General features: G+C 51.7%; 1 protein-coding gene across 2 annotated transcripts in view; it reads left to right on the top strand.

Moving 5' to 3' along the window:
• The first annotated feature begins 8,169 nt into the window (after positions 1-8,169).
• The window catches only part of RAB11FIP1 (RAB11 family interacting protein 1), a 38,993-nt gene continuing 35,486 nt past the window's right edge, over positions 8,170-11,676 (top strand). The window contains exon 1 of one of the 2 annotated variants that reach the window (XM_017536397.2): positions 8,170-8,613. In XM_017536397.2, the coding sequence (XP_017391886.1) occupies positions 8,243-8,613 (371 nt within the window). In that variant the 5' untranslated portion in view covers positions 8,170-8,242. The remainder of the gene's footprint in view (positions 8,614-11,676) is intronic. The other variant, XM_017536403.2, reaches the window with a different exon arrangement.

The following is an 11,676-nucleotide window of genomic DNA, read 5'->3' as shown; positions in this document are numbered from 1 at the left end:
GTAGAGATGGGGTTTCACCATGTTGACCAGGATGGTCTCGATCTCTTGACCTCGTGATCCACCCGCCTCGGCCTCCCAAAGTGCTGGGATTACAGGCTTGAGCCACCGCGCCCGGCCAAACAAACTTCTTTCTATTCTAATTTTTGTATTCTTTTTTAGTAGAGATGGGGTATTGCCATGTTGGCTAGGCTGATCTCAAACTCCTTCCTGACCTTAAATGATCCACCCTCCTCAGCCTCCCAGTTGCTGAGATTACAGGTGTGAGCCACTGTACCCAGCCAAAAAATATTTTTTTAATTTAAAAATAGAGCGGGGGTGTCGCTATGTTACCCAGGCTGGTCTTGAACCTCTGAGCTCAAGGGTGCTTCCATCTCAGCCTCCCAAAGTGCTAGGATTACAGGCATGAGCCACCATGCCTGGCCTAAACCTTATATTTTAGAAAGATAATTTATACAGGGTGTAAGTGCTAAAGGTGGCAAGGATTGAATGGACAGATGCGGAAGCTTTGCAAGTCATTTATGTCTGTTCTTTTTTTTTTTTCTTTTTTTTTTAAAGGGCCATGTCTGTTCTACTTAACTTGAACTGCCTTCTATTTATAAGGAATCAGGAGAGCTAGAAATGGTGACACAAAGGTGAAGTACTGGCCAGGTACAGTGGCTCATGCCTGCAAGTCACTGATTTGGGAGTCCCAGGTGGGAGGCTGGCCTGAGGCCAGGAGTTTGAGACCAGCCTGGGCAACACAGTGAGACCCCATCTCTACAAAAAATAAAAAAGTTAGCTGGGCATAGTTGCACACAGCCGTAGTCCCGGCTACTTGGGAGGCTGAGGCAGGAGGATCTCTTGAATCTAAGAGTTCAAAGTTGCAATTGAGGCAGGAGAATAGGGAATTAGGATAAGTAAGGGTTAAGGTATAAGCAAAAGAACAACAGGTGCAGCCAGCTCTGGGTAAGATTAGGCAGCATCCAGGCCACACCCTCACTCTTGTGATAACGCTTCAGACTCTGATTGGTTGCATGCCAATCTTTCATAGGGCATAACCAATGGAGCACCTAGGGGGGTTACCAAATTATTTCAGCTTAATAAAAACCCTAAGGAACATTGCAATCGGGGCTCTTGAGCTGCTTGCTCGCGCCTGTTCCCCCTCTGTGGAGGACTGCACTTTTGCTTCTATAAATCTGCACTTTTGTTGCTTTTTCCTTTTGTTGCTTTGTTTGTGCTTTTTGTTCAATTCTTTATTCAATGCACCAAGAACCTGGACAACTCGCAGTAAAGACTACCCATCTGGCCAGGCGCGGCACGCCTGTAATCCCAGCGCTTTGGGAAGCCGTGGCAGGCGGATCACGAGGTTAAAAGGTGGAGACCATCATGGCCGACATGGTGAAACCCGTCTCTACTAAAAATGCAAAAATTAGCTGGACGTGGTGGTGGGCACCTGTAGTCCCAGTTACTTGGGAGGCTGAGGCAGGAAAATCACTTGAACCCTGGAGGTGGAGTTGCAGTGCGCGGAGATTGCGCCACTGCACTCCAGCTTGGCGACAGAGCGAGACTCCGTTTCAAAGAAAAGACTTCCCATCCGGTAACACAGTGAGCGATGATTGCATCACTGTACTCCAGTTTGGGCAACAGAGCGAGACCCTGTCTCTAAAAACAAACAAACAAAAAAACAAAACAAGAAACAAAGGTGAGGCACCTATTTCCTGCTTTCGAGATGATTCCAAGTGAATAAAGCAAGTCCTGAATAAAGCATAAGAAATAAGCGAGGAAACAGAAGTAATCTGACTAGAAGAGGCCTAAAGGAAGGCTTTGCGCAGTGCGAAGGGAAGGGAAGGGGTGCACATTTTCTACTACACTGTATTCGTGGGATCCAGGGGGTCTTCTTTGAGGGGATATGACAAATTGGAAAGACAATACCTTTGCATTATCTGTAACACAAGCTTTGTTCAACAAAGCCGTGCTCTCAAAAAGGTTGCAGGGGAAACGGCTAGCCACGTGCCTGTTGAGATCATTTTCCGTACAGTTTTCTGCCCATGCCAAAGGCTTGCACGCCATTGATGTCTTTTATTTTTTGAGGCAGAGTCTCACTCTGTCGCCAGGCTGGAGTGCAGTGTCCGCAATCTTGGCTCACTGCAACCTCTGCCTCCCGGATTTAAGCGATTCTCCCGTCTCAGCCTCCCCAGTAGCTGGGACTACAGGCACGCACCACCACGCCCAGTTAATTTTTGTATTTTTACTAGAGATGGGGTTTCACCACGTTGGCCAGGATGGTCTCAATCTCTTGACCTCGGATTCCCCTGCCTCGGCCTCCCAACGTGTTGGGATTACAGGCGTAAGCCACTGCACCCACCCATTTATGTGTCTTCTGCTTACCTTGAAGACACATTTGCCAGCAATCAGGAGAGCCAGAAATGATGACACAGAGGGAAACTACTGGCTGGCGTGGTGGCTCGTGCCTACAAGCCACTGCTTTGGGAGGCCTAGGCAAGAGGATCGCTTGAGCTCAGGAGTTCAAGACCAGCCTGGGCAACATAACAAGACCCCTTCCTCTACAATAAAAGCTTAAAAAATTAGCCAGGCACGGTGGTGTGTGCCTGTAGTCTCAGCTACTTGGGAGGCTGAGGCGGGAGGATTGCTTGAACCCAAGAGTTTGAGGCTGCAGTGAGCTGTGATTGCAGCACTGCACTGACTGCAGTGAGTCTCGGGACAATCCACCTGGGCCATGGTTTCAACCTCCACATTGCCACAGCTATTGGGGCAAGGGAAAGAGAGCCCGATGTGAGGCACTTGGCCCTGCTTGCCTCTCACTGGCCCCACAAGGCAGGAAGGCCCTTGCTTCTCAAGCCTGCACCTGGAAGGTGCCCACGGCCAATGAAGCGGGCAGGAGGCTGAGGCAGCTGGACATGGGGAAGCCCGACGGCTGTTTAGAGCCAGGTGAGTGAATCACCCCATGTGGACATTTGTCACCACACCCCAGAGTCTGAGGCAAAGGAGAAGGTCAAGGAGCCATTTCCAGCCCCTTTCTACTCCTCCATGGGATAGCACAAGAGCCCACCTGGAGCCCCCAGAGATGGTTTCTGAGCTAGTGTCCCTGCAGGAGGGGGATTGGGGACACTGAAGGGCTCTGGGGAGTGACCGTCAGTCAGGAGGTTTCTCTCCCTGGAACCTGTTTTCTCTGCTCCTCCATTGTGGCCCCAGGGACTCTCTTATGGAGGAGGGGCTTCCCACTGGCCTAGGCTCAGCCTTGCCTTCTCATCAGCTCTAACTGCACAGCTCGGCTGCCCAGGACCATCCAGGTGGCTGGGAGTCCTGGTACTCTCTGCTCTGCTGATTTGAAGGAGGGCGGGTGTCTCATGTGTCCAGTCTAACCTGCCAGGCTTGTCCACGTGCTCAGGGCCGACTGAAACTCTTCCTCTTTCAGTTGGAGCTAGAGGCAGGGCAGGGTGGGAGGAAGGAGCAGCCGTCCTGTCCCGCCGCACCCTAGCTGCGGGAGGTATTTACAAACACTCCTGGAACTCAGTGACCCTGTGCTGGTTCAGCCGCCCAGCAAGTCCTGTTCTTTGGGAGCGGGGAGGGGCGGCCACGGTGGAGTCCTCCCAGAGCCAGTGGGGAGCCAGAGGCCTGCAGGGTGCCCACCTTGTAACTGCCCCTGCTGTTGTCCCTGTGCATCCCCCAGCTTGGACTCTGGGTCTGGAAAATGGGTGACTCCTGGGCAGGGAGTCGTGGGGACATTGTGCTCTGGGCTGGGGGAGGGGAAAAACAGCTACCACGGCAGCTGGGGGCAGCAAACCGTCTCTAAGGCATACCTGGTGCTGGAGCTCTGCCACTCCCTTTTCTGAAAAATTTCCAGTTCCTGCCTTGGGAAGCCCCATTCCTTCCAGCTAACCCCTGCCAGTGGTCAGTGTCCCACGAGAGCGGTCTGGATTCCTCCTGGGGAGGCAGCTGTGCCCTACTTCAAACTACCACCTCTGCCTTCACCAGAGTCTATTTGTGTCCCACAGAAACTCAAACACATGAGGTCACAGGTGCTTCCCCACCCTCTTTGTCTTCTAATTGTTTCCATGAGTGGAAGACACGCTTCGTTTCACACTCAGCTGGAGGAGGCTGTCCAGTTAGGATTCATGCCTTGTCGTCTTTATTGGGGGAGCGGCACTAAACACGTGAGTGCTGGAGAGGAGCAGGGACTAGAGCTGGAAAACACTCCCAGGGTGTTTTGTTTTTTTTTTTTGAGACGGAGTCTCCTCTGTTGCCCAGGCTGGAGGGTGGTGGTGTGATCACGGCTCACTGCAACCTCCGCCTCCTGGCTTCAAGCAGTTCTCTGCCTCAGCCTCCCAAGTAGCTGGGCTTACAGGCGCTCGCTGCTGTGCCCGGCTAATTTTTGTATTTTTAGTAGAGACGGGGGTTTCACCATCTTGGCCCGGCTGGTTTTGAATTCCTGACCTCGTGATCCACACACTTTGGCCTCCCAAAGTGCTAGGATTACAGGTGTGAGCCACCGCACCCGGCCTTGTTTGTTTTTAAAGACAGGGTCTCACTATTGCCGAGGCTGGAGTGCAGTGGTGCAGTGTATCTTACTGCAGCTCCTGGGCTTCGGCAATCCTCCCACCTCAGCCTCCCTAGTAGCTGGGACTACAGGTAGATACCACCACGCCCAACTAATTTTTGAAGTTTGTTTTATAGAGACGGAGTCTCGGTATGTTGCCCAGGCTAACCATGAACTCCTGGGCTCAAGAGATCCTCTAGCCTTGGCCTCTCAAAGTGTTGGGGTTACAGGTGTGAGCTACTGTGCCCAGCCTCCCAAGGTCGGTTTTGAACTGAAACCTATGACTTTGTCCAGCTGGGGTGTAGTAGAACATTGGACTGGTAGGATAACCAAGAGGAAAGTATATACTCTCTGACTTAATTCAGTACCAACTTAGAAAAGACTCTAAGATGGGGAAGGGGTAGGCAGATTGGAGCAGAGGGCGAATAACTGCCAGGTGAAAATGAATGAAGGCATCTGGCTGTGACCTGCCTGGCAAGCTGTTGGCTGCTGGGCTCCTTCTGCTCATACCTGCCTTGCAATCTGAGAACAGCCTAACCAGGTCACTGCGCAAAGTTCTCTGAAGCCTGGTTCCCCTGGTCTCACACTGTGGCATAAACTCCTTAGCCTGGTGTTCATGGTGTGATCCCAGCCTGTCTAATTTCTGTCTTATTTCTACTATTCATTCTCAGTGGTCTCCTAAAGGATCCTACACTCCAGCCACAATGGGGTATGTGAAACCCGGAAACGCCACGACTCTCTGGTCCCCATACTTTTGCTTAGGCTGTTCTCCTGCTCTCTCCTCCTGAAACACTCTTCTGATATGTTTCCTCCTTTTTCTGTCAAATCTGATATATCCTTCAGGGCCCAGCTGAGCCCCTCCTCCTGCACGAAAATCCACCTGCTTACAGAAATCGCTCTCTCCTCAAAACACTCAAAGCATCATATTAGTCAGGACTTCCTTTAGATGATCATGGTGTGCCTTGGAACCGACTCTCATTCAGCTTTGTGGCCTTGGTAGCACCTGGCACATGCCTGGCACAAAGTAAGTGCTCAATAAATCGTAACAGGGTCTTTCTCTGTTGCCCAGGGTAGAGTGCAGTGGCACAATCACACTGTAGCTTCAAACTCCTAGGCTCCAGCAATCCACTTACCTTAGCCTCCTGAGTAGCTGGGACTATAGGTGCACACCACCATGCCTGGGTAATTATTTGGTTTTATTTTTCATCTTTTTGTAGTAATGAGGTCTTGCGGTGTTGCCCAGGCTGGTCTTGAACTCTTGGCTTCAAGTGATCCTCTCACCCTTGCCTCCTAAAGCACTGGGATTTCAGGTGTGAGTCTCTGTATCTGGTCTCAAGAAGCCTTTATGGAAATGAATTGAGCCGTGAGGTTGAATGAGTATAATGGATTATCCAGAAGAGAAAATGGCACCAAAACAACACAGTTCTGTTAGGCTTTCCTGCCTCTTCTATGCCTGCTGGCTCCTTCCCTCCCTCCTCCCATCGCCTTTACATATTTCCAACATGGCCAGGTGCAGTGGCTCACACCTGTAATCCCAGCACCTTGGGAGGTTGAGGCAGGCGGATAACTTGAGGTCAGGAGTTCAAGACCAGCCTGGCCAACATGGTGAAACCCCATCTCTACTAAAAATACAAAAATTAGTGAGTGTGGTGGCTTGTGCCTGTAATCCCATCTACTCGGGAGGTGTGAGAATCGCTTGAACCTGGGAGGCAGATGTTGCAGTGAGCTGAGATTGCATCATTACACTCCAGCCTGGGTGACAGAGCAAGACTGTTTCCAAAAAAAGAAAAAAAACTTTCCGACATACTAAACAGGGCTTTCCCGAACTGCAGCTGCACCCAAGTTTGTGTGGAGGCTGTGAAGAGACAAGTTGAATAATTTACCACCTGGTCCCTGCCCTCAGCAGGGCATAGGAAGTCAAACCTTGGAGAAATATGCGTGAAGCCTTGCAGTGGGAGGTTGGCAAGGACAGTCAAGGGTACAACAGGAAGGCCTGGAGGTAAAAAGTGTCTGGGCTACAGGTTTGTTTGTTCGGGAGATATAGAGAAGAATGAGGTAGGGTGGGGCCAAAATGGAATGCCTTGAAAATGTAAGTGTTGGTGAGGAGGGCGGACTAGTCTGTTCAGACCGAAGGTAACACAGTAGCTGGTGAAGCAGCCAGCAGGTTAGTAAGGCAATGTGCAGTGTGGACCAGAGGAGAGCCTAGAGATCGGAGGGACACGAGTAGCTATCTATGACTGGGGTTCGCGGATCAGGAAGAATCAAGAGATGCACTGAACCCCTGATTGGGAGTCAGGACACTGGGATAGCAGTCCCAGCTCTGTGGAGGGACCTTGGACTTGTCACTTCTCTCGTCTGAGCTTTTCCTTAACTGTAAAACTTTAAAACCTTCCACGTGACCTTTCCAATCTGATGACTCAGTTGAACAGTTGAGCCTTTGAACTAGGACCTGGGAAATGAAGGGAAGCAGCCAATCTAATAGGCATTTAGAACAAGGAGGGGACTACCTGGGAGCCCAGGGATAGAGGCAGGGAAAGACTAAAGAGGGCCTGGCCAGGGAGAAATGGGGAACTGCGGGCTGGAGGCCTGCCTCTGTCCTGATGTTTGATTTGGCAATCCCACTTTCAGTTCCTTCTTTCTTTCCTTTTTCTAACTCAGCCTCACCTTATCTGGTGAGGGGAGGGCAAAATAGGACACTCCCACATTGAACTCATGCCCCCCAGAATACCTTCCCCTGCCCCCTAGAATACCTTCCCCATTTTGGGTCCTCATAAGATCCTTACCTTCCTCTGCAGCCGCCTTCCTCCAGAGCAAGACTCCGCAGAAGTAGAAGGCGCAGTGAATTGAGTGGGCACCTTCCTTAGCACCCTCATAGTTACCAACTTTTTTTTTTTGAGACAGAGTCTTGCTCTGTTGCCCAGGCTGGGATAGCAGTGTGGCACCATCTTGGCTCACTGCACCTCAAACTCCTGGGCTCCAGAGATCCTGCAGACTCAGCCTCCCAAGTACCTGAGACCACAGGCGCTTGCCACCACTCCCATCTAATTATTTTTAATTTTTTTGTAGAGACAGGGGTCTGGCTGTATTGCCCAGGCTGGTCTCGAACTCCTGGGCTCAGGAGATCCTCCTGTCTCAGCCTCCCAACGTGCTGGGCATGGTTATTTACTGATAACTCACCATAAGGCAGGCACTGAGCCAAAAACTGTAATGCATTATTATTATTATTATTATTATTATTTTTTACAGCAATCCTAGTAGATGATTGTCAGGTGAAGAAATTGAGGCTTGACATTAGGTAATCTGCACAAGGCCACGACTGGCGATGTGGCCCTGGAAATGATGTCTGCCTCCCAAGTCAGTGCTTCGGCCAACTCCTTCCCGCCATGTGACCTTTGGCAGCTGGGGGCCCCATCCTCACCGACCATCTCTCAGATTAGATTCTCCACGCGCCCGCCCCTGCCCACGTGATCCTCCGCCTGCCTGGCCCCGCCAGCCCCGCCCCCGGCGCCCTGGTGCCCCGAGCTGCCGGCGGGGCGCGGCGCAGCAGGTGGGGCGGGCGGCGTGGGCAGGGGCGGGGCCTTGGCCTTGACGGGCGGGGCCTGGCGGGGGTGTGGCCGGAAGCCTTAAAGTGGCCTGGTCGCCTGGGCGTGCCGTAGAGGCCGCCAGTCGCGGCGATCTTCTCGCGTCTGGGGCGTCGTCGTCACCATGTCCCTAACGGCCTCGGCGGGCCGGGGCCTGGGGGCCATGTGGTCCCCAACCCACGTGCAGGTGACGGTGCTGCAGGCGCGGGGCCTGCGGGCCAAGGGCCCCGGGGGCACGAGCGACGCGTATGCGGTGATCCAGGTGGGCAAGGAGAAGTACGCCACCTCGGTGTCAGAGCGCAGCCTGGGCGCGCCCGTGTGGCGCGAGGAGGCCACCTTCGAGCTGCCGCCGCTGCTGTCCTCCGGGCCCGCGGCCGCCGCCACCCTGCAGCTCACCGTGCTGCACCGCGCGCTGCTCGGCCTCGACAAGTTCCTGGGCCGCGCCGAGGTGGACCTGAGGGAGCTGCACCGTGACCAGGGCCGCAGGAAGACTCAGTGAGTGCAGGCAGGGAGAGGAGGGCCGGCCTGGGGCGCGGACCCGTCGGGCAGGGCGGCCTGGGCGCTGGACCCTTCGAGAGTAAGCCGGGCAGCAGCGGGGAGACGTTTCCGGACCGAGCCCTCGGCCGGTGCTGGTGTTCTCACCTGGCTTCCCCTTCTGCAGCTGTCCCGCCCGACTCTCTTAGCTTTGGGGCTTTTTGGAAGCAGGGGCCGTATTTGGGCGCCTGTGTGTGTGTGTGTGTGTGTGTGTGAGTGAGAGACAGTCTCTCCCTCTGTCGCCTGGGCTGGAGTGCAATGGCAATGGCACGATCTTGGCTCACTGCAACCTCAGCCTCCCAGGTTCAAGTGATTCTCCTGCCTCAGCCTCCCGAGTAGCTAGGATTACAGACGTGCACCACCACGCCCGGCTAATTTTTGTATTTTTAGTGGAGATGGGTTTCACCGTGTTGGCCAGGTTGGTCTTGAACTTCTGACCTCAGGTGATCCGCCCATCTCGGCCTCCCAAAGTGCTGGGATTACAGGTGTGAGTCACCGCGCCCGGCCTGGAGCGCTTTTGAATTTGCTGGACGCCCCTCAGCTTCTGACACACTGTAAGCGCCAAGCGAATTTTAGATGAATTGCAACTATAGGTGAGCAAGTGTTTTCTTACTAAGGTGGGTAGCCCGTGTCTCTGTTACGCGCCTTCGCTTGCGTGGAAGGCCTCCGGGTATTTCACTGAATAGAAGAACACTTCGAGCCGAGAATGACTGGGCCAGGGCGCAGGACAGATAAGCCGAAGGCTTGAAACCCGCCGACACCCCCACCTTAAAGACTAACCCGCCTTTGCACTGCGGGTCGGGTCGGGTGGAGGTTGGGGGAGGGGAATGGCATGTGCCGACTGTCACGTGATTGCAACTCCCTTCCCCTACCACGTACTTGCCTAGGGGGTTGGTGAAGAGAATTTGCCCCTCCAGAAGGAATGCTACAGTTGTGTGGTGTGTCACCTGGGCCCGGCGTTAGTAAAGATTTCCTAGGGTTGGAGGGAGCCTGCGTGGGCCCTTGGCTGAGCAGAACTGGGCATTGTTTCTCTTTGGAGTTGGTAGATCTCTTCTCTCTTGTCCTAATCCTGGTTGGTGTCTGTCTGCTCACCTGTAGCTCCCAAAGATTGTGTCAGGGTATTTCACTTCCGCAGTAAAAACTGGGCAAAAACCATTCACTCCAAGATATTACCAATTTATTTGTTCCTTTATACAGGTGTTTGGAAAGGGTAGTGATTGACCCAAAGGAACGTTTAATTATGTTCATCTAGTATACCAAAGTTAGCCTCCATTAGCTTAGCTGATTACTTTGCTAGACCTTAAATATGCCGGCCTGTCAGCTAGCACCGAAAGCCTACAGTTTAGGAAGCACACTGGTTCACTTTGTGTGTTTTAGATATACATAGCCTTTTAACTTTCCCTTGTGAGGGAGACAGGAAAAGCCAGAGCGAGTTGTCCAGAGGCTCCCTTTGCTGTGGGGTGGGTTCCATTTCGGCATGCAGGCTTGCAAACAGAATATCTGATGATGCACTTAGCTGGCCAAAGATGAATAGGTATTTCTGAACTCAGATAAAACTAGCCTTGATGTGAGGATGGATGGGGTATCTCACAGCATCAATTTACAAGCCGTAAGGTGAGCAGTGTTTTCGCTAAGGAGGGGCTGCAACGATGCTGATCTTCATCTGATTAAACGACACTGGGGGTGTGGGCCGGCTTCCCTTCCAGCTGCCAATGGGTGCTGTCGGCCATCCATTGTCTTGTGCCATCCCAACATGTGTGTATTCACTTCCTTCTCTGCCACCTGTTTCTTATGTGGACATTTTATCCTCTTGAGAGGTGGATCACATCTCCAGAGATGGAGATGCCAGAGTCCTGGGTCCAGAGCCCACGGCAGCCCTGACTCATTGCTGGGCTTCTCTGTCCCTAAACACCCAAGTTTCCCTATTTGTACAGAGAGTATGTTGCCAGACTTAATTGATGTTTGTAAGATGTGTCTGGATTCCTGGATTAATGGGGCCAGTGTATTCAAGAGTGATTGAAAAGGTTCTGTAATGGCTTTGTGAGAGATTGAAACCTCCTTGAGCTCTCTTTTTTCAGGAAGAGTTTAGCCTCTGCATCTTCATTTTTCTCATTTTCTGCAATGTAACCTTAAACCTACATGGTTACTCCCATCTGTTATGTGAACCGATTACCGCCTAGTCACAGTGTTGACATGCAGGAAAATGGTGCTTAGTTGATTTTTTTTTTTTTTTTTCTTAAAATAACTGCAAAGGAAGGCTTCTTTGCACCTCTGTGAGTAGATGAAATTGGAAGCTTTCCATCTACAACTTTCTGGGGCTTTCCAAGGTGCTAAGGGTGCTGTCTGATGCCCTGGTGCCCAAGATAGCTGAGATTTAAAGAATAAGATATGCAGGCCAGGCGCAGTGGGTCATGCCTGTAATCCAGCACTTTGGGAGGCCAAGGCAAGTGGATCACAAGGTCAAGGGATCGAGACCAGCCTGGCCGAGATGGTGAAACCCCGTCTCTGCTAAAAATACAAAAATTAGCCGAGCATGGTGATAGGCACCTGTAATCCCAGCTACTTGGGAGGCTGAGACAGAGAATTGTTTGAACCTGGTGAGCTAAGATTAAACCACTGCATTCCAGCCTGGGCGACAGAGTGAGACTCCATCTAAAAAAATAAAATAAAATAAAAAAATAAGAATAAGATAGGCATTGAAAAGGCGGAATTTTAACAGAAGGAAATGAGTTGTACTAGAAAAGTCATTTGAACTGGTTATTAATGGTTTGACTCCATTTCAGACACTAAAAACAAGAAACAAAAGGTAAAGTCTTGGTCTGTAGATATCTGTGTGTGTGTGTGTGTCTGTCTGTCTGTCTGTCTTTGTCTTAATCTCTAGCAAAGAAGAGTTGCTGCAACAGAGTATGACTTTTGTTGTGGGTCCAGAAGCTGAAACTCAAGGCGTTAAGAGCTAACCGTGCAAATATTTTCATTTGTTTTCTTGATAAGGCCCCAGTGTCATTTATTCAGAGTCAAGATGTG

The sequence above is a fragment of the Cebus imitator genome, unplaced genomic scaffold (genome assembly GCF_001604975.1).
Source record: "Cebus imitator isolate Cc_AM_T3 unplaced genomic scaffold, Cebus_imitator-1.0 Scaffold5, whole genome shotgun sequence".
NCBI classification, from domain to species: domain Eukaryota; kingdom Metazoa; phylum Chordata; class Mammalia; order Primates; family Cebidae; genus Cebus; species Cebus imitator.
The sequence above is the reverse complement of the archived record's forward strand: the minus strand, read 5'-3'. Positions and strand labels throughout refer to the sequence as shown.